The following is a 23,385-nucleotide window of genomic DNA, read 5'->3' as shown; positions in this document are numbered from 1 at the left end:
GGCACCAGGTTCGCCCCTAGCTTCGCGAACCTGTTTATGGGTTGTTTCGAACAAACTTACATTTATGATACCCAATATGGAGCGAACCTGGTGTTCTATGGCCGTTATATTGATGATTTGCTATTCATTTTCAAAGGGTCAGAAGAAGACATCAGGGGATTTATAGACCACTTGAACAACAACACTTTTGGGATTTCTTTTACCCACAATATAAAAAAAGAGGAAATTGAATTTTTAGATCTTGTTCTGGGGAAGACACCAGATGGTAAGGTCTCCTCAAGAACTTTCTTCAAAACTGTTGATTGCAATAGTTTTCTCCATTATGAGAGCAATCACTATAAGTGCTGGAAGAACAATGTCCCATATGGACAATTTAGGAGAATTAGAAGAAATTGTTCCACTCTGGAGGATTATGACTCACAAGCCACAATAATTGGCGAAAGGTTTCTTGAGAAAGGTTATCCACAGGACCTGATAAATCACGAAACTCTCAGGGTCAGGAACGAGGACAGGTCAGGTTATTTCATTAAGAACTATAGACATCAAGAAGCATTTAAAGAAAGTAACCCGCCTTTATTCATCACTAAATATAACTCTAACCATCATCAGATTACTAAAATTCTGAACAAACATTGGTCAGTTTTAAGAAATGACCCAACGCTCAAGGAAATTATAGGAACCAAGCCAAAAGTGGTGTTCAGGAGAGCACCTACTCTAAAAAATGTGCTAGCCCCTAGCAAGGTTGTTAGGGACAAGCACACCTCCACTAACGGTGGGCTCACTAACCCATGGGGGGAAGTAATCCCCGGAAGTTCTGTTACTCCTAAAAACAGAATATCCAAATGTTGTAGGAAACGCTGTGGGATGTGCAGCTTCATATCCCACAAGGCTACCTCTTTTACATCACATACGACGGGGGAGTCATTCAATATTAAAGGATTTTTGACATGTGAAACATCTTTCGTCATATACCTCCTGAATTGTAAATGTGGGGTCCAATATGTTGGACGTACCTGTCGGAAAATCAAAAAAAGATGGGGGGAACATGCCTATAACATCAAAAAGCATTCCAAGTCCCACAGTGTTTCTAGACATTGTTTAACTTACCATAAAAAACAAAAGAACCCTATGAGTATCATACCTATTGAGTCGATTTCTAGATCATTCCCTAACTCCTTCCTTACTCTCAGAAAAAGAGAGACCTTCTGGATCAAAAAACTACAAACTCTACAGCCAGATGGTCTCAATGAGAACCTTGACATGGCGGCATTCTGAAGACAGAACAATCTAGGGTGCTAGGGGATGGGGACATCATACCCCACTCTCCCTCTCCCCCTCTTTCTTGTCCACAAGTGTTCTCCCCTAATGATGGATTATGAGATTGGTTCCTTTAGTTACCAGTAGGTTGTATGCTCGGTAATAAATAACCGCCATCACTCAAGGCTAGTTAAATATTGACTCACAAAGTGTCAATTCCCTGTACATAGATGTCAGTTAATTCTCACACCCCTAACATATTTTATTATATTATATATTAATATATTCTATCTTTCATTCATTTATATGGTCAGATCACCATGAGCACCATATGAGTTCTCATTACCAGTCATTTAATTTATTTTATTTTGTATTTAATATTATTATTTACTATTATCAACATGTATTTTCTAAGACACATTATTAGTTACAATGACACTTCACTTACACTCACGTATGATAAGTATTATATAATAAAGTTTCTATTAACAGTTTAGTGATTTATCTATGGGATACATGGGAGGCATCATCTAATCTAGATTAACATATAAGTCACTTACTGGCACTGCACCACTCACTGTATGATATTAGACTTACCGGCATTGCACCACCTACAGTATTAGACTATCACAGACTACTAATTATAATTTATTTAGGTTAAGGTATATATATATACATTATACAGATAAAAATAATAGTTTACACTAGTTAAAAACCACTGGGTCACTAGCATACTAATGACACATTAGCATCCCACACACCACTTTTTCACACCAAGAAGTACACATAACCAATAAGTCTTATTATCACTTCCTTTTAGACGATCACCATCCCTATTATATGAGTACAGTGGGCTGGCCCAGTATGGTACATTATAACGAGATACAATAGTATCACACATCTCTGGGCCTATTAATAAGTAGTTCCCTTGCATGTTCTTTTTCCCTTCCCCCCACCCCCCCCCCCCCCTTCGATCGCGTGCACGATACAACACACAATGACATATCATCCTAAATGTTAGGATTTCATGAGCACCAAATTATATTATTTTTTACTTATCATTATCTATATATATTTTGTATTTTAGTTATAAGACACATATCCCTGTGCGTTTAATATGATATGGGCACTTTATCGAGGTCAGGACCAATATTGTCCTGGCTTACTGCAAAGGCTATGTAGAGTTGGTAAGCACGCCTCACATGCCCTCGGACCAATAGGAGCCGAGTAAATGGGAGGTGTGCCGTAAGAGTGTGATGAAGAGTGTTCTCATACGCGCTCCCATCTCCGGGGCCAACACGCATGTTAGTTGAATAGGAATAGGATTTGATCAGGTTCTTATCCCTCCCACAACAAGCATTCTCATTGGAGCGGGTGTACACTCCCCTTAGAGCCACTAGCACGATTGGAGAACAGCTCCGATATTTTTAAACATTGGAACATGACATAGTTAGAGAGTGAGACGCATTTGAAGGCGTCTGGGGTCTTCCACAAACATCGAGTATGATCAGGCAATAGGGCAAACAGATGCCTGGTGGCAAAAAAGATCGTTATGGAAAGAATTACATTGACAAGAAGGTACTCATGTTAAGCAGGCTTTAACGTTAAGACACGTAGAATGTCATAATGATAGCTCTAGGTTTGCACACGGCTCACTATACGATGATCACCATTCCTTTACATAGATTTAATACGCTCTCACATATCGAACCCAACAAAGGTTCTCATATGGGGCTGGTGATACTACGAATATTAGGCTGGTAAACACGTATAGATCACATATGAGCTCCGGACTATCTTTTATGGTCGCGCATTGCCCTCTCATAAGTATAACTCTGGAGGTGGGTACTAAATGAATTATTGGGTACTTGTCATTATTTCCTTTGTGCTAATCAAATGTAAATGTGTTATGTATATGAGATAAACTTTTCATGTGTATGTACTGTCACTAGATAAACCTATATTGTGTATGCATTGTATTGTGGTCACTATGGCAACAATTAGCAACAGGGGCTGCAAGCTAGGTGGTGTATCAGTTTGTTAACTAGGTGCACACCTGGCTACACCTATCCACCCGAATACTAACTAAATCGTTGTCATAGCAATTGATTGAGAATGATCACACATTGGCTAGATTTTTAATAGATTGTCCAATCAGATGATTTTTAGGTTTTTTAATTTGGTATATAGCAAGTGTATTTTTTAATGTTTTATTATAGCCTGATGAAACAGCCCATAGGTGGCTGAGAAACGCGTCGCTGTGTTATTAAAGATTTTTACTTTTATATACACTTGCTTGTGTGGTATTTTGACCCAATAATCTGTTGTGGGGATTTTTATACCCCTCCCCTATCAATCGTTATACTACTGGAAGTTGAGGATTACTTGCTGTGGTTTGTCTACTGGGCGACTTGTGGTTCCAGCTTGCTGATATTGCACCTGGAGGTGCTTTGTTTCCTGTGAGTATACCCATTAGGGCTATATTCTCCCTGGGCGCAAACAATACTAGGCCATGTTGGTTTGCCTTTCTCTTTTCTAGGCATAGGATCTTAGGCTCTCAAGGAACACCGACTGGATCTGTTTGGAGGCATATCAGTGAGCTGGACTACTGTGAAGTTTCAGCCTGCTCCACTAGCACCATCTGGGTGCTTGATGTTTGTGAGTATATATAGTGCCTTCTATATACTTTTCTCTCTGTTTTGGTGGTACTGGGCCATGGTGGCGCCTCTGTGTTCTTCTATTTGCAGTTTTTAACCATCAGGACGACCATCCTTTGACAGAGTGCTGCCGCCGGATAGTGGGACTCGTTTGATGAATGGACTTTAACATACTTATACCTACTGTATAGTTCATTGATCTGGTGTTATATCCTTGTCACTGTGTGCATTGTTTTATGTCTAGGTTCTAGATTACTTACCTTATATGATTTTTTGGCAATTGGGAGGCGCACCCTAAAGGGTGTGGTGTGCATTTGTGTATACCACTCCCCACATTATATATGTCCAGGGGCTGTTTACAGTATTTGGTTCACTGGAGAGGCTACGGTCCGGAGGAGCGTTCTTGGGTTCCCTCCTCTGATGTTCATGCTCCCGCCCTCCTCCGTGCCTTCCATACCCATTTCCCCAATAAGCCTTTTGTCCTCCCACGGGGGAGGGGTCGTTGAGGGGAGGGTACTGTCAGGGTTTTTTCTCTGTTGTGTTTGCCATGTGCTGCTGGCAGCCATTTTACTAACCTCTCTTCCTGACTATGGTGCATTGTGGGGGATGCTGCTCAATTCCTGCACTTCCTTTTATGGCCAGACTAGTGTGCATCATCCATGTGAGACAGGATGCAGTCTCAGAATTGTGATGTCATCACTTATTATTTAAAGGGCCTCAGTTCAGTATCTTTTTCGTTGTCTCAGACCTGTTTGTGAGAGTTCCTGTGCATTACCTGGCTGCCTGACGTCCTTCCTGGTTCCTGATCCCTGGCTTGTTCCTGACTCTGCTGTTTTCCTTGTTCCTGATTCTGGCTCGTCTGACTATTCGTTTTGGCTAATGACTCGGCTCGTCTGACTACCAGCTCTGGTTTTGATTCCTGGCTTGTTATTTGACTTGTGATCTTTGTATTATTTTTTGCTATTAATAAAGGTGTGATTATTTTTGCACTTCTCGTCTCAGTCTGATTTCTGGCACCCTGACAGTACAGCCATCAAGATTACCACAGCTGATAGTATACATATACCATGAAATCTGTTTTTATTTTGCCCTTAATTCTTGTTTTAGAATAGAGCATAAGGGCAAAAAGCTTTAATTGTATCCTGGAATAATTGAATTCACTCTGCTATTGCCTGCAAGCACAGGAACAAGAGCTAATTAGGCTAAGGCTGTAGCTTCATTATGGGCTGGGTATGCTAAAACCTTTGTGGAACAACTGTGCAAAATAGCCACGTGGTGCACTTTCTCACAAGCAATATTTTTCTAGGAAGGTATCGCACACAGAACTTCCTCAGTCCTTGCCAAGTAATTATTCTCCTCACTTGTGACTTATGGCATATTTGCTTTGGTACTTATCTAAATGTTCCTGAATCTCATATCATGCTGGTAATAGGGAGAACTTGATTTATATATGTATGATTAAAGGGACAGTCTACACCAGAATTTTTATTGTTTTAAAAGATAGATAATCCCTTTATTACCCATTTCCCAGTTTTGCATAACTAACACAGTTATAATAATATACTTTTAACCTCTGTGATTATCTTGTATCTAAGCCTCTGCAAACTGCCCCTTTTTTCTGTTCTTTTGACAGACTTTCAGTCTAGCCAATCAGTGCCTGCTCCCAGATAACTTCTCGTGCACGAGCGCAGTGTTATCTATATGAAATACGTGAACTAACACCCTCTAGTGGTGAAAAACTGTTAAAATGCAATCTGAAAGAGGTGGGCTTCAAGGTCTAAGAAATTAGCATATGAACCTCCTAGGTTAAGCTTTCAACTAAGAATACCAAGAGAACAAAGCAAAATTGGTGATTAAAGTAAAATGGAAAATTGTTTAAAATGACAATCTCTATCTGAATCATGAAAGTTTATTTTGGCCTAGAATGTCCCTTTAAGCATTTTCCTCATTCCTTTGTGCTTGAAGCGGCATCATGAAGGCTTGCCCAGACAAACTGTGTTTGTGTGTTATGCCTGATGTGTTCTCTCAGCATTATGTTCACAGGCAATTATCTGCCTTCTCCCCAAATTAAGTCTTCTGAATATGAACTGAAGCCAACAGAAAGGTGAAGGATAGCTTGGGTGAGGAGCCCTAAGGCAGAACATGCTGTGATATGAGATGTCATCACAGAAAATGCAGCATGTCTGCAGAAACAACTGGACACATGCAGGAACTCTTAGTGCTTTCACTTTGTAGTTCTGCTCCACATTCGGCTGTTCTCTTCAAACAGTGCTGTGCTCTGACTGCACTGTGTAAGGTTTCCTTTACACAGTGCAACCAGAGTGAAGAGCTGTTTGAAGAGAAAAGGCAAATATGGGGCAGATATTGCAAAGTGCCAGTGCACTAATGACAACTAGCTTTCATACGGCTAGATTTAGAGTTTGGCGGCCAAAGGGGTGCGTTAGCTACGCATGCTTTTTTTCTCCTGCACCTTTTAAATACCGCTGGTATTTAGAGTTCACAGAATGGCTGGGTTTTCAGTGCGTTAGGCTCCAAAAAGGGAGCGTAGAGCATAATTTAACGCCACTGCAACTCTAGATACCAGCGGTGCTTACGGACGCGGCCAGCTTCAAAAACGTGCTCGTGCACGATTCCCCCATAGAAAACAATGGGGCTGTTTGAGCTGAAAAAAAACCTAACACCTGGAAAAAAGCCGCGTTCAGCTCCTAACGCAGCCCCATTGTTTTCTATGGGGAAACACTTCCTACGTCTGCACTCTAACATGAACCCCGAGTCTAAACACCCCTAACCTTACACTTATTAACCCCTAATCTGCCGCCCCCGCTATCGCTGACACCTGCATATTTTTTTGAACCCCTAATCTGCTGCTCCGTATACCGCCGCTACCTACATTATCCCTATGTACCCCTAATCTGCTGCCCCTAACACCGCCGACCCCTATATTATATTTATTAACCCCTAATCTGCCCCCAACATCGTCGCCGCCAGCTACCTACAATAATTTACCCCTAATCTGCCGATTGGAGCTCACCGCTACTATAATAAATTTATTAACCCCTAAAGCTAAGTCTAACCCTAACACTAACACCCCCCTAAATTAAATATAATTTTTATCTAACTAAATAAATGAACTCTTATTAAATAAATTATTCCTATTTAAATCTAAATACTTACCTGTAAAATAAACCCTAATATAGCTACAATATAAATTATAATTATATTGTAGCTATTTTAGGATTAATATTTATTTTACAGGCAACTTTGTGTTTATTTTAACCAGGTACAATAGCTATTAAATAGTAAAGAACTATTTAATAGCTACCAGTTAAAATAATTACAAAATTACCTGTAAAATAAATCCTAACCTAAGTTACAATTATACCTAACACTACACTATCAATAAATAAATTAAATAAACTACCTACAATTATCTACAATTAAACCTAACACTACACTATCAATAAATAAATTAAATACAATTCTTACAAATAAATACAATTAAATAAACTAACTAAAGTACAAAAAATAAAAAAGAACTGTTACAAAAAAATAAAAAAATATTTACAAACATTAGAAAAAAATTACAACAATTTTAAACTAATTACACCTACTCTAAGCCCCCTAATAAAATAACAAAGACCCCCAAAATAAAAAAATGCCCTACCCTATTCTAAATTACATGCCCCAAAGAATTCAGCTCTTTTGCCTGTAAAAAAAAACATACAATACCCCCCCGCAACATTACAACCCACCACCGGATTATGGATCGCCAGCCCCCGCTTGGGCTTGGATGAAGATTTTGGAGCCTGGAACGATCGGTGATACCTGGCATGGTGAAGACAAGGTAGGAAGATCTTCAGGGGCTTAGTGTTAGGTTTATTTAAGGGGGGTTTGGGTTAGATTAGGGGTATGTGGGTGGTGGGTTGTAATGTTGGGGGGGGGGGTATTGTATGTTTTTTTTTTACAGGCAAAAGAGCTGAATTCTTTGTGGCATGCCCCGCAAAGGGCCCTTTTAAGGGCTGGTAAGGTAAAAGAGCTTTGAACTTTTTTAATTTAGAATAGGGTAGGGCATTTTTTTATTTTGGGGGGCTTTGTTATTTTATTAGGGGGCTTAGAGTAGGTGTAATTAGTTTAAAATTGTTGTAATATTTTTCTTATGTTTGTAAACATTTTTTATTTTTTGTAACTTAGTTCTTTTTTATTTTTTGTACTTTAGTTAGTTTATTTAAATGTATTTATTTGTAGGTATTGTATTTAATTAATTTATAGATAGTGTAGTGTTAGGGTTAGGGTTAGACTTAGCTTTAGGGGTTAAAAAATTTATTAGAACAGCGGTGAGCTCCGATCATCAGATTAGGGGTTAATACTTGAAGTTAGGTGTCAGCGATGTTAGGGAGGGCAGATTAGGGGTTAATACTATTTATTATAGGGTTATTGAGGCGGGAGTGAGGCGGATTAGGGGTTAATAACTTTATTATAGTAGCGGTGCGGTCCGCTCGGCAGATTAGGGGTTAATAAGTGTAGGCAGATGGAGGCGACGGTGAGGGGGGCAGATTAGGGGTTAATAAATATAATATAGGGGTCGGCGGTGTTAGGGGCAGCAGATTAGGGGTTCATAGGGATAACGTAGGTGGCAGCGGCGTGCGGTCGGCAGATTAGGGGTTTAAAAATCGAGTGGCGGCGATGTGGGGGGACCTCGGTTTAGGGGTACATAGGTAGTTTAGGGGTGTTAGTGTACTTTAGAGCACATTAGTTAAGAGCTTTATAAACCGGCGTTAGCCCATAAAGCTCTTAACTACTGACTTTTTTCTGCGGCTGGAGTTTTGTCGTTAGATTTCTAACGCTCACTTCAGCCACGACTCTAAATACCAGCGTTAGAAAGATCCCATTGAAAAGATAGGATACGCAATTGACGTAAGGGGATCTGCGGTATGGAAAAGTCGCGGCTGGAAAGTGAGCGTTAGACCCTTTAATGACTGGCTCCAAATACTAGAGGGCGGTAAAAACCAGCGTTAGGAGCCTCTAACGCTGGTTTTGACGGCTACCGCCCAACTCTAAATCTAGGCCATAGATTTTTCAACCCTGCCCCATAGTCTTTCATAATCTGCAAATATATGACTCCTGAAGGCAAGTTTATGTGAGCAATGCACCTTTTTTATTTTTACAAGTTGCTTTATTCTACAGTTAATCAACACATTGCAGTTGAGATGGTACTTTAGTGTAACTGCATATTTTAAAATAAAATTTCATTTAAAAATGACCTGTAGAAAAGATTTCACTAAAAAATATCTCATCACAGAAAGTGAAAAAAAGTTCAGCCTCTGGGGTCAGTTCTACTTCTAAAAGCAGTGAACCCAACAGCAAGCTATGTATATTCACTGAAAAGACTCAGCGCTTCTCTTTCCTCGTCTCATATGAATATCACTGCTTGGCAGCCTAATTGGTAGCACTCCAAAAACGTAAGATTTTTTTTTAAAGGAAGACTGCATGGTCCTTCTGCCATACAGGCAAGGTTCGCTGTCATGAACCTCATTCGCCCAGTTTTACGATGAGCTGATTGTGCAATGCTGCCCCTGCTTCTCTCTGCCAGTCACGTGCAAGAGGGGTCTGTCAATCATCCCAATTCGATCGGATCAAGATTATTGCTGTCCACCACCTAAAATGTTGCAGAGAGGTTAAGTGGCAGCAGTCTAAAGATTAATGCTACTCAACTAACGTTTCAGGCTCGCTGGGCTCCAAAGCTGCTATTGCAGCTTGGTAAATGGAGCCCAAGGGGCTGATTCAATTCCTTAAAGGGATAGTAAACACCAAAAATGCTATTGTTTAAAAAGATAGATAATTTCTGTATTTACCATTCCCCAGTTTTGCATAACCAACACTGTTATAGAAATATACTTTTTACCTCTGTAATTACCTTGTATCTAAGCTTCTGCTGACTGCCTCCTTATCTCAGATCTTTTGACAGACTTGCACTTCAGGCAGTTAGTGCTGACTCTTAAATAACTTCATGTGCATGAGCACAGTGTTATCTACATGAAGCACATGAACTAATGCCCTCTAGCTGTGAAAAACTGTCAAATGCATTTAGATGAGAGGCGGCCTTCAAGGGCTTAGAAATTAACATATGAGCCTACCTAGGTTTAGCTTTCAACTAAGAATAACAAGAGAACAAAGCAAATTTAATGATAAAAGTAAATTAGAAAGTTGTTTAAAATGACATGCCCTATATGAATCATGAAAGTTTAATTTGGACTTTACTATCCCTTTAACTATCCATATACATAATCTCTAAATTAATGCAGAGGAGGAATGTTAAAATATCAAGGGTACACTGACACAATTGAAACCTTTTTTTGTGCAGGAAAATATTCTAAATTTTTTTAATGTCCTTGTTGCAATAGAAGCATTTTGTGCTTTATTAAAGGGACACTAAATACCTTGTAATTACAAGATGTTTCAGTTGTCTTGCTATAGAATAATATGTCATTCAAATCTAAACATTATTTAAACAAATTAACTTTTTGTTTGCTGCAGTTTTTCAATAACCAAACTTTCTAGTCCTGAGAATAAGAAAAGCCGAACATTTGAAAACTAAATAACATGAAAAGAGAGTAAAGTTAATAGTGAAAGTATATTGCAATGTTGTTTCACTATGCATAACTAAACATTTTATATTAATGTTTGCTGTCCTGTTACTTTGTGTGTGGCAGCCCTATCTAGGTCCATTAAATGAATAATCTATTTTTATACGTAATGATGCTTCTGATGCCAAATGATAATATAATATTAGGTAACTGAGCATTTCTTATGCTATAACATCCATGTACTAAATATGTGTATTATTTTTTAAGTGTGCAGTACGTGCAGCAACAGAAGGAAGAATCTTGGTGTTGGAAGGATTGGAAAAGGCAGAGAGGAATGTTCTGCCTGTGTTAAATAACTTGCTAGAGAACAGAGAGATGCAGTTGGAAGATGGGAGGTTTCTCATGTCTGCTGAACGTTATGACAAACTGCTTCAGGTAAATATGAACTGGCAGTGCACTAATGACATGTTTATAATAAATAGACAATCTTGGAATCAAACAAAAGAATTTTATTTAAATACCTCTGTATTCTGTTCCAAAGGTGCTATTTATATTTACTTTGGAAGGATCTGTAGTTTGTAGTTTAAAAGTGCCTTTATTGTAGGTTGCTTTGTAAATGGTGCCAATGTGTATCAAATGCAGGTACCGCATGGTAATATTTATTTTAAACATGTTTTATGTGCTATATATCTACAATGGAGCTGGCTGAAGTTGTTAGCGCTAAAAATATTTTCTTTGGAATGTGCACCAGCAATAGCTTTATTTTTTATTGTGAAATTAAAGAGACACTAGCTTTTTGTGCCTGAAGCATAACGATTCATTGTGCAGGAGTGGTTTGTGATTGTGTATTATACTGTGGCTACAGGTTAAAGTATAGTAGACGAGTACTGTAGTATTACTGATTTACTTTAAAGTGACCAAAGCTTTTTAAATAATTAAAGTGATAGAGTACTGTAAAATTGGTTTTCCTTTACTGTGTTTCCAATAACTTGTCTTACCAGCAGCAGAGTATAAAATATATGAGAAGCTGTTCTTTTAGGTTTACTTTTCTATATGAAATAGCCTTTTCAAAGTTATTTCTATTATTCTTTATTTATTAAGCGCCAACAGATTCTGCAGCGCTGTCCATGGGTAAAAAGATAAAAGTACAGTACAATACAATATAAAAGACACCGGACAAAATTTAACAAACAAATACAGGGGGAATTGAAGGCCCTGTTCCTGTCTGAACTTACAATTTAGATGGTTAGGAGGGTGAGAAACAGGAGGTGGGGACTGAAAAGGTGGAAATGATGTTAGTGTGGAGATAGATGAGGGCAGCTATTAGGCAAGTGGAATTCATTTGTTACTGATTTGGAGATAGGCTTCCCTGAACAAAAAGGTCTTAGGGTGCGTTTAAAGGAGAAGAGATTAGGGGAAAGTCTCACAGCTCGAGGAGTGCTTTCCAGATGGCTGGTGCCGCACAAGAGAAGTCCTGTAGTCTAGCATGGGAGAAGATAATGGTAGAAGATGCCAGGAGCAGGTCATCGTTGGATCTTAGGGGGCGGGCTGAAGTATATTTGTTTGGTGAGTGAGGACAGGTGGGGGGCTTGTAAGGGCTTCGTAGGTCAGAGTGAGAATTTTGAATTTAATTCTGCTGTGAATGGGGAGCCAGTGAAGGGGCTCGCAGAGAGGTGCAGCAGATACAGAGCGTCGGGAAAGGTGGATTAACCTAGCAGAGGTATTTAGGATGGATTGAAGAGGGGAGAGGTGGAAAAGAGGGAGGCCAGATAGTAAATTATTACAGTAGTCAAGTCGGGAAATTACCAGGGAGGGGATTAGCTGTTTAGTAGTTTCAGGCACTCAGAAATGGACGAATTTTGGAGATATTGCGTAGGTGGTTGCGACAGGATGAAGAGAGCAATTGGATGTGGGGTATGAAGGACAGATTGGAGTCAAGTGTAACTCCTCGGCAGCGGACTTGGGGTGATGGGGAAATAGTGGTGTCACCAACAGTGATTCAAAAATTAGCAGATGAAGGGAGTGGAGCAGGTGGATAGAGGAGGGAGTTGAAAATGGAGAAGAGACGTTTAGGGTTTAAGGAGTGAGTAGATATAAGAGAAGAGAAGTAGGTTTGCTTGGCTAAGTGAAGGACAGAGGAGTAAGAATAAAGAATTAATTTATAGTCGAGAAAATCTGGTTCAGAGCCGGATTTCCTCCAGGCACGTTCAGCAGAACGAGAGCTTTTTTGCAGGTAGCGTGTTTGCTTAGATTGCCAGGGTTGGAGCTAATGACGTGGGATTTGCGTATTTGGGGAGGAGCAAGAGTATCAAGTGCATAAAAGAGAGAATTGTTATAGTGGGTTGTAGCAAGGTCAGGGCAGGATATCGTGGAAGTGTGGGGGAGGCGTTTTTGAATAAGGTTGGAGAGGATCCACAGTGTGCAGATTTCTACAGGTGCGAGGGGGAGAAGTAGGTTTAGCTTCTTCATTAAGATTATAGGTGAGCAAATGGTGGTCTGAGGTGGGAAATGGGCAACAGGTGATGTCAGAGAGAGAGCAGAGGTAGGAGAATAACAGATCAATAGAGTGTCTGTCGCAGTGAGTAGGGAATAGGGTGGATTGTGAGAGACTAAAGGAGTTTGAGTGAGAGAAGCTTAGAGGCAGCAGGGGCAGATGGGTTATCAATGGGGATGTTGAAGTCCCCCAGGATTAGAGCAGGTGTATTTGTAGAGAGAAAGTGAGAAAGCCAAACAGCAAAGTTGTCAAGGAATTGGGAGGTTGGTCCAGGTGGGCGATAGACAACTGCCACCCTGAGGGAGAGGGGGGTGAACAGTCAGATGTAATGGACTTCAAAGGAGGTAAAGGAGATAGATGGATAAGAATGCAGGTACTGATAGGAGCAGGAGGGGGAGAGTAAGATGCCGATGGCAACACCGCCACCATGTCTCTCACCTGACCTAGGTGTGTGGCTAAAGTGGAAACGGCAATGGAAGCAGTGTCAGAAGAAGATAACCAGGTTTCAGTAATTTCTAGAAGATTGAAAGCTTTAGAAACAAACAGGTCGTGAACAGTTAGTTCTTAGAAACCACAACCCATTTAAAGGGATAAGCTTGCTGAGAGATAAAACCTCCTAACCTTATTACTTTATACACACACACAAATGCTTCCTTATCTTATCTCTGTCTCTACAGAGCTCAATACCTATGGCCTGATTGTAAAAAGTCACCGGCATAGATGGAAATCTTTCAAAATCTTTGCAGGCTTTTTAGCATTATATTGTATTGTTTGTATATTGTATTGTTTGTGCCTCTCATTCACATCCAGAACTCCAGACATCTTAGATCATCTCACCAGAGCAGAGAGCTTTAGATCATTGTGCCCTTAAAGAGAAAATTAACATGTTATTGCTTATCTCTTTTACCACTCTTTGAGAGTATAATTTATTCTGATGGCTATATATACATAGCTTTTCTATTACTATTACTTAAAGGGACAGTCTAGTCAAAATAAACTTTCATGATTCAGATAGGGCATGTCATTTTAAACAATGTTACAATTTACTTTTATACTCAAAATTGATTTGTTCTCTTGGTATTCTTTGTTGAAATCTAAACTTTATGCTAATTTATAAGCCCTTGAATGCCGCCTCTTATCTGAATGAATTTGACAGTTTTTCACAGTTAGAGGGCGTTAGTTCATGTGTGCCATATAGATAACATTGTGCTCAAGCCAGTGGAGTTACTTATGAGGGGACACTGATTGGCTTAAATGCAAGTATTCAAAAGAACTGAAATAAGTGGGCAGTCTGCAGAAACTTAGATACAAGGTAATCACAGAGGTAAAAAGTGTATTAATATAACCGTGTAGGTTATGCAAAACTAGGGAATGGGTAATAAAGGGATAATCTATCTTTTAAAACAATAAACATTCTAGTTTAGACTGTCCCTTTAAGTATTGAAATATTCCGTTCAGGTGGGGATGCCTCAGGCAAAAACAGCTATTTCTAATGCCAAAATAACGATAAAGGAGCTATTTGTAAAAATGTAATACACTCCAGTTGTGTAAAATGGATAATTGGTAGCAAATTAAAGGGGAGAAAATGTTACAGTAAACTGTTGCTATACTTCAGATTATGCCCTTCATGTAAAACAATAGACTTTCGGTCAAAGCTAGTATCAGTAAAATTATTCCCACAGAAAAATACTCTTCTCTTGGCTTAAAGAGCATGCAATTTTAAGCAACTTTCTAATTTACTCCTATTATCAATTTTTCTTTATTCTCTTGCTATCTTTATTTAAAAAGCAGGAATGTAAAGCTTAAGAGGCGGCCCATTTTTGGTTGAGAACCTGGGCTATGCTTGCTTATTGGTTTGCTAGCTAGGTTTGCGTCATGATCAATATACAATATCACCCTTTAGCCAATCAAAACACTAATGTATGGGGGTGTGAGTCACTTAAATCTCTTATAAAGATCATGGCGCAATTAATCTTTCATTCTTGACAAAGTCCCATCGGTCTGGACGAAACGTGTAGAATTTTGCAGCCAACTGTGTCCCTATGAGGCAGCCGTAGATCCTGAGTGCAGGTAGGTTTCTATTGTCATACGGCCGAGGGAGTGTTCACCTTGTTACTTTCAGCACAGCTCGTTTGAGCGACTGGCGTTTGCAACATCACAACCGCTTACAGGATTGGATCAATTACACACAAACTGTTGCAGTTATAAACTTCCGTGCTGTACGGCTGGTGAACGCACTGATCTCTGTGTACCCGAGTGCGGGACTATTCAACGTTGGGATATTTTATCGTTTTACTCTAAGTCTTGTGAGTTTTTAGTATAACGTGTGCTGTGTGATTAAAAGTTGTAATCTACATTTGAGTCCACGCTTTTCTCCTTTTGTCATTACAGTATATATACACATATAAACACACAAATACATATGTATACATTATATAGAAGTGCATTTGAGCCCTTGTCAGTAAAGTAGACGAAAACATGAAAAAAAATGTATGTAATATTTAATAATGGTTTCACATTTACATTCCAATGTTCTGCACATAACATAATATGTTCTAAGTATTTATAAATAGATATTCATATATATAGGTATAGATATATATTGTACAAAAATACCATCAGATATATGTAGAAATATGTATTTATGAATAAATAGAACATAATCTGCTATGTGAAGAATATTGGAATGTGAAATATTCATATTTTCATGTTGGGTTAGTGCAATTGAGAATATGCAATCAAATGTGTGCACGAGTAGGGGTTTTTCCACTTTTTTTGCTCCATTGATTTCTATGGGGGAATACATTATTGCACGAGTGATATTCGAAATTTGACTTTCTACACCCAGGTTAGTGCGTGAGCGAAAAAAGTTTACTTCAACTAGTAATACGAGCACAACCTGAATTGCTCAAAAAGCTTAATTCTAGCGCAGTTAATGTGAGTGGGAGCGTTAACTAGCGCTCCACTGTAATCTGGCCTATAGTTGGAAGAGAATAGAAGCTTGTTTAAAAAACTATGTTACTACCTCAAAAAAAGCAATCTAAATGTACATAACGTCTATGATTTATGGTCTTATTTGTCAACCAATATTATTTACTGCAGCGTGAAGTCCCAAATTTTTGCAGAGTTTCAATCCGCTTGGAATATGTATGAAAAAAGTCACTGATGGTACCTTTACTTTAATAGCCAGTATGATGTTACGGTTTATACCAAAGATGCTTCCACTTATTATAGGCAAATCAACACATCTTTTTCTCTTGTTAAGTGTATTCAGTCCACAGGTCATCCATTACTTATGGGATATATTCCCTTCCCAACAGGAAGTTACAAGAGGATCACCCAAGCAGAGCTGCTACATAGCTCCTCCCCTAACATGTCATATCCAGTCATTCTCTTGCAACTCAACTAGATAGGACGTTTTGAGAGGTCTGTGGTGTTTTTTATACTTAGTTTATTTCTTCAATCAAAAGTTTGTTATTTTAAATGGCACCGGAGTGTGCTGTTTGTTCTCAGGCAGTATTTGGAAGAAGAATCTGCCTGCGTTTTCTATGATCTTAGCAGAAGTAACTAAGATCCACTGGCTGTTCTCGCACATTCTGAGCAGTGGGGTAACTTTCAGAAAGGGAATAGCGTGTGGGGAATCCTGCAAACAAGGTATGTGCAGTAAATTATTTTTCTAAGGAATGGAATTGACTAAGAAAATACTGCTGATACCGATGCAATGTAAGTACAGCCTTAAATGCAGTAGCGACTGGTATCAGGCTGATGAATGTATGTACAATAAGTAATTTTCTAAGAAATGGAATTTGACTAAGAAAATACTGTTAATACTGAAGTAATGTATGAGCCTTAACTGCAGTAGAAGCGACTGGTAGCAGGCTTATTAATAACACTACCTAACTTTTAAAGTGCATGTTTAAAACGTTTACTGGCATGTTATTCGTTTTTTGTGAGGTACTTTGGTGATAAATCTTTTGGGGCATGATTTTCCACATGGCTGTCGTTTATTTCTACATAGAAACGGTTAACTGAGGTTTCCCACTGTTGTAATATGAGTGGGAGGGGCCTATTTTAGCGCTTTTTTGCGCAGTAAAAATTCAGTTACAGTCTTCCTGCTTCTTCCTCCTTGATCCAGGACGTCTCTAGAGAGCTCAGGGGTCTTCAAAATTCATTTTGAGGGAGGTAATCAGTCACAGCAGACCTGTGACAGTGTGTTTGACTGTGATAAAAACGTTAATTGTTAAATTGATTATCCGTTTTTGGGTATTAAGGGGTTAATCATCCATTTGCTAGTGGGTGCAATGCTTTGCTAACTTAATACATTTACTGTGAAAATTTGGTTGCTATAACTGATTTGGTTCATTGTTATTTCAAATGTGATGATTTTTTGTGCTTCTTAAAGGCGCAGTAGCGTTTTTTATATTGCTTGTAAATTTATTTGAAAGGATTTTCCAAGCTTGCTAGTCTCATTGCTAGTCTGTTTAAACATGTCTGACACAGATGAATCTGTTTGTTCACTATGTTTGAAGGCCAATGTGGAGCCCCACAGAAATTGCTTAAAGGAACAGTATAGCCCAAGATAAACTTTCATGATTCAGATAGAGCATGTAATTTTAAACAATTTTCCAATTTACTTTTCTTTCATGTAATTAGCAAGAGTCCATGAGCTAGTGACGTATGGGATATACATTCCTACCAGGAGGGGCAAAGTTTCCCAAACCTCAAAATGCCTATAAATACACCCCTCACCACACCCACAATTCAGTTTTACAAACTTTGCCTCCGATGGAGGTGGTGAAGTAAGTTTGTGCTAGATTCTACGTTGATATGCGCTCCGCAGCAAGTTGGAGCCCGGTTTTCCTCTCAGCGTGCAGTGAATGTCAGAGGGATGTGAAGAGAGTATTGCCTATTTGAATGCAGTGATCTCCTTCTACGGGGTCTATTTCATAGGTTCTCTGTTATCGGTCGTAGAGATTCATCTCTTACCTCCCTTTTCAGATCGACGATATACTCTTATATATACCATTACCTCTGCTGATTCTCGTTTCAGTACTGGTTTGGCTTTCTACAAACATGTAGATGAGTGTCCTGGGGTAAGTAAATCTTATTTTCTGTGACACTCTAAGCTATGGTTGGGCACTTTGTTTATAAAGTTCTAAATATATGTATTCAAACATTTATTTGCCTTGACTCAGAATGTTCAACTTTCCTTATTTTTCAGACAGTCAGTTTCATATTTGGGATAATGCATTTGAATTAATCATTTTTTTCTTACCTTCAAAAATTTGACACTTTTTCCCTGTGGGCTGTTAGGCTCGCGGGGGCTGAAAATGCTTCATTTTATTGCGTCATTCTTGGCGCGGACTTTTTGGCGCAAAAATTCTTTTCCGTTTCCGGCGTCATACGTGTCGCCGGAAGTTGCGTCATTTTTTTGACGTTATTTTGCGCCAAAGATGTCGGCGTTCCAGATGTGGCGTCATTTTGGCGCCAAAAGCATTTAGGCGCCAAATAATGTGGGGGTCTGATTTGGCGCTAAAAAATATGGGCGTCGCTTTTATCTCCACATTATTTAAGTCTCATTTTTTATTGCTTCTGGTTGCTAGAAGCTTGTTCTTGGCATTCTTTCCCATTCCTGAAACTGTCATTTAAGGAATTTGATCAATTTTGCTTTATATGTTGTTTTTTCTCTTACATATTGCAAGATGTCTCACGTTGCATCTGAGTCAGAAGATACTACAGGAAAATCGCTGTCTAGTGCTGGATCTACCAAAGCTAAGTGTATCTGCTGTAAATTTTTGGTAGCTATTCCTCCGGCTGTTGTTTGTATTAATTGTCATGACAAACTTGTTAATGCAGATAATATTTCCTTTAGTAAAGTACCATTGTCTGTTGCAGTTCCCTCAACATCTAAGGTGCAGAATGTTCCTGATAACATAAGAGATTTTGTTTCTGAATCCTTAAAGAAGGCTATGTCTGTTATTTCTCCTTCTAGTAAACGTAAAAAATCTTTTAAAACTTCTCTCCCTACAGATGAATTTTTAAATGAACATCATCATTCTGATTCTGATGACTCTTCTGGTTCAGAGGATTCTGTCTCAGAGGTTGATGCTGATAAATCTTCATATTTATTTAAAATGGAATTTATTCGTTCTTTACTTAAAGAAGTACTAATTGCTTTAGAAATAGAGGATTCTGGTCCTCTTGATACTAATTCTAAACGTTTGGATAAGGTATTTAAAGCTCCTGTGGTTATTCCAGAAGTTTTTCCTGTTCCTAATGCTATTTCTGCAGTAATTTCCAAAGAATGGGATAAATTGGGTAATTCATTTACTCCTTCTAAACGTTTTAAGCAATTATATCCTGTGCCGTCTGACAGATTAGAATTTTGGGACAAAATCCCTAAAGTTGATGGGGCTATTTCTACCCTTGCTAAACGTACTACTATTCCTACGTCAGATGGTACTTCGTTTAAGGATCCTTTAGATAGGAAAATTGAATCCTTTCTAAGAAAAGCTTATCTGTGTTCAGGTAATCTTCTTAGACCTGCTATATCTTTGGCTGATGTTGCTGCAGCTTCAACTTTTTGGTTGGAAACTTTAGCGCAACAAGTAACACATCATGATTCTCATGATATTATTATTCTTCTTCAGCATGCTAATAATTTTATCTGTGGTGCCATTTTTGATATTATCAGAGTTGATGTCAGGTTTATGTCTCTAGCTATTTTAGCTAGAAGAGCTTTATGGCTTAAAACTTGGAATGCTGATATGGCTTCTAAATCAACTCTACTTTCTATTTCTTTCCAGGGTAACAAATTATTTGGTTCTCAGTTGGATTCTATTATTTCAACTGTTACTGGTGGGAAAGGAACTTTTTTACCACAGGATAAAAAATCTAAAGGTAAAAACAGGGCTAATAATCGTTTTCGTTCCTTTCGTTTCAACAAAGAACAAAAGCCTGATCCGTCATCCTCAGGAGCAGTTTCAGTTTGGAAACCATCTCCAGTCTGGAATAAATCCAAGCCAGCTAGAAAGGCAAAGCCTGCTTCTAAGTCCACATGAAGGTGCGGCCCTCATTCCAGCTCAGCTGGTAGGGGGCAGGTTACGTTTTTTCAAGGAAATTTGGATCAATTCTGTTCACAATCCTTGGATTCAGAACATTGTTTCAGAAGGGTACAGAATTGGTTTCAAGATGAGACCTCCTGCAAAGAGATTTTTTCTTTCCCGTGTCCCAGTAAATCCAGTAAAAGCTCAAGCATTTCTGAATTGTGTTTCAGATCTAGAGTTGACTGGAGTAATTATGCCAGTTCCAGTTCCGGAACAGGGGATGGGGTTTTATTCAAATCTCTTCATTGTACCAAAGAAGGAGAATTCCTTCAGACCAGTTCTGGATCTAAAAATATTGAATCGTTATGTAAGGATACCAACATTCAAGATGGTAACTGTAAGGACTATCTTGCCTTTTGTTCAGCAAGGGAATTATATGTCCACAATAGATTTACAGGATGCATATCTGCATATTCTGATTCATCCAGATCATTATCAGTTCCTGAGATTCTCTTTTCTGGACAAGCATTACCAGTTTGTGGCTCTGCCGTTTGGCCTAGCTACAGCTCCAAGAATTTTTACAAAGGTTCTCGGTGCCCTTCTGTCTGTAATCAGAGAACAGGGTATTGTGGTATTTCCTTATTTGGACGATATCTTGGTACTTGCTCAGTCTTTACATTTAGCAGAATCTCATACGAATCGACTTGTGTTGTTTCTTCAAGATCATGGTTGGAGGATCAATTTACCAAAAAGTTCATTGATTCCTCAGACAAGGGTAACCTTTCTGGGTTTCCAGATGGATTCAGTGTCCATGACTCTGTCTTTAACAGACAACAGACGTCTAAAATTAATTACAGCTTGTCGAAACCTTCAGTCACAATCATTCCCTTCGGTAGCCTTATGCATGGAAATTCTAGGTCTTATGACTGCTGCATCGGACGCGATCCCCTTTGCTCGTTTTCACATGCGACCTCTTCAGCTCTGTATGTTGAATCAATGGTGCAAGGATTACACAAAGATATCTCAATTAATATCTTTAAAACCGATTGTTCGACACTCTCTAACGTGGTGGACAGATCACCATCGTTTAATTCAGGGGGCTTCTTTTGTGCTTCCGACCTGGACTGTAATTTCAACAGATGCAAGTCTCACAGGTTGGGGAGCTGTGTGGGGATCTCTGACGGCACAAGGAGTTTGGGAATCTCAGGAGGTGAGATTACCGATCAATATTTTGGAACTCCGTGCAATTTTCAGAGCTCTTCAGTTTTGGCCTCTTCTGAAGAGAGAATCGTTCATTTGTTTTCAGACAGACAATGTCACAACTGTGGCATACATCAATCATCAAGGAGGGACTCACAGTCCTCTAGCTATGAAAGAAGTATCTCGAATTTTGGTTTGGGCGGAATCCAGCTCTTGTCTACTCTCTGCGGTTCATATCCCAGGTATAGACAATTGGGAAGCGGATTATCTCAGTCGCCAAACGTTGCATCCGGGCGAATGGTCTCTTCACCCAGAGGTATTTCTTCAGATTGCTCAAATGTGGGAACTTCCAGAAATAGATCTGATGGCGTCTCATCTAAACAAGAAACTTCCCAGGTATCTGTCCAGATCCCGGGATCCTCAGGCGGAGGCAGTGGATGCATTATCACTTCCTTGGAAGTATCATCCTGCCTATATCTTTCCGCCTCTAGTTCTTCTTCCAAGAGTAATCTCCAAGATTCTGAAGGAATGCTCGTTTGTTCTGCTGGTAGCTCCAGCATGGCCTCACAGGTTTTGGTATGCGGATCTTGTCCGGATGGCCTCTTGCCAACCGTGGACTCTTCCGTTAAGACCAGACCTTCTGTCTCAAGGTCCTTTTTTCCATCAGGATCTGAAATCCTTAAATTTAAAGGTATGGAGATTGAACGCTTGATTCTTGGTCACAGAGGTTTCTCTAACTCTGTGATTAATACTATGTTACAGGCTCGTAAATCTGTATCTAGAGAGATATATTATAGAGTCTGGAAGACTTATATTTCTTGGTGTCTTTCTCATCATTTTTCTTGGCATTCTTTTAGAATACCGAGAGTATTACAGTTTCTTCAGGATGGTTTAGATAAGGGTTTGTCTGCAAGTTCCTTGAAAGGACAAATCTCTGCTCTTTCTGTTCTTTTTCACAGAAAGATTGCTATTCTTCCTGATATTCATTGTTTTGTACAAGCTTTGGTTCGTATAAAGCCTGTCATTAAGTCAATTTCTCCTCCTTGGAGTTTGAATTTGGTTCTGGGGGGGCTTCAAGCTCCTCCATTTGAACCTATGCATTCATTGGACATTAAATTACTTTCTTGGAAAGTTTTGTTCCTTTTGGCCATCTCTTCTGCCAGAAGAGTTTCTGAATTATCTGCTCTTTCTTGTGAGTCTCCTTTTCTGATTTTTCATCAGGATAAGGCGGTGTTGCGAACTTCTTTTGAATTTTTACCTAAAGTTGTGAATTCCAACAACATTAGTAGAGAAATTGTGGTTCCTTCATTATGTCCTAATCCTAAGAATTCTAAGGAGAAATCGTTGCATTCTTTGGATGTTGTTAGAGCTTTGAAATATTATGTTGAAGCTACTAAATCTTTCCGAAAGACTTCTAGTCTATTGGTTATCTTTTCCGGTTCTAGAAAAGGCCAGAAAGCTTCTGCCATTTCTTTGGCATCTTGGTTGAAATCTTTAATTCATCTTGCCTATGTTGAGTCGGGTAAAACTCCGCCTCAGAAAATTACAGCTCATTCTACTAGGTCAGTTTCTACTTCCTGGGCGTTTAGGAATGAAGCTTCGGTTGATCAGATTTGCAAAGCAGCAACTTGGTCCTCTTTGCATACTTTTACTAAATTCTACCATTTTGATGTATTTTCTTCTTCTGAAGCAGTTTTTGGTAGAAAAGTACTTCAGGCAGCGGTTTCAGTTTGAATCTTCTGCTTATGTTTTTCATTAAACTTTATTTTGGGTGTGGATTATTTTCAGCAGGAATTGGCTGTCTTTCTTTTGTCCCTCCCTCTCTAGTGACTCTTGTGTGGAAAGATCCACATCTTGGGTAGTCATTATCCCATACGTCACTAGCTCATGGACTCTTGCTAATTACATGAAAGAAAACATAATTTATGTAAGAACTTACCTGATAAATTCATTTCTTTCATATTAGCAAGAGTCCATGAGGCCCGCCCTTTTTTTGTGGTGGTTATGATTTTGTATAAAGCACAATTATTCCAATTCCTTATTTTATATGCTTTCGCACTTTTTTATCACCCCACTTCTTGGCTATTCGTTAAACTGAATTGTGGGTGTGGTGAGGGGTGTATTTATAGGCATTTTGAGGTTTGGGA

The 23,385-nt window shown here is 39.0% G+C and overlaps 1 protein-coding gene across 1 annotated transcript in view; it reads left to right on the top strand.

Moving 5' to 3' along the window:
- VWA8 (von Willebrand factor A domain containing 8) overlaps nt 1-23,385 on the top strand; it is a 1,436,595-nt gene that overhangs the window by 292,758 nt on the left and 1,120,452 nt on the right. The window contains exon 6 of the mRNA XM_053707969.1: nt 10,766-10,933. Within this exon, the coding sequence (XP_053563944.1) occupies nt 10,766-10,933 (168 nt within the window). The remainder of the gene's footprint in view (nt 1-10,765; nt 10,934-23,385) is intronic.

Source organism: Bombina bombina, chromosome 3 (assembly GCF_027579735.1).
Source record: "Bombina bombina isolate aBomBom1 chromosome 3, aBomBom1.pri, whole genome shotgun sequence".
NCBI lineage: Eukaryota > Metazoa > Chordata > Amphibia > Anura > Bombinatoridae > Bombina > Bombina bombina.
The sequence above is the reverse complement of the archived record's forward strand: the minus strand, read 5'-3'. Positions and strand labels throughout refer to the sequence as shown.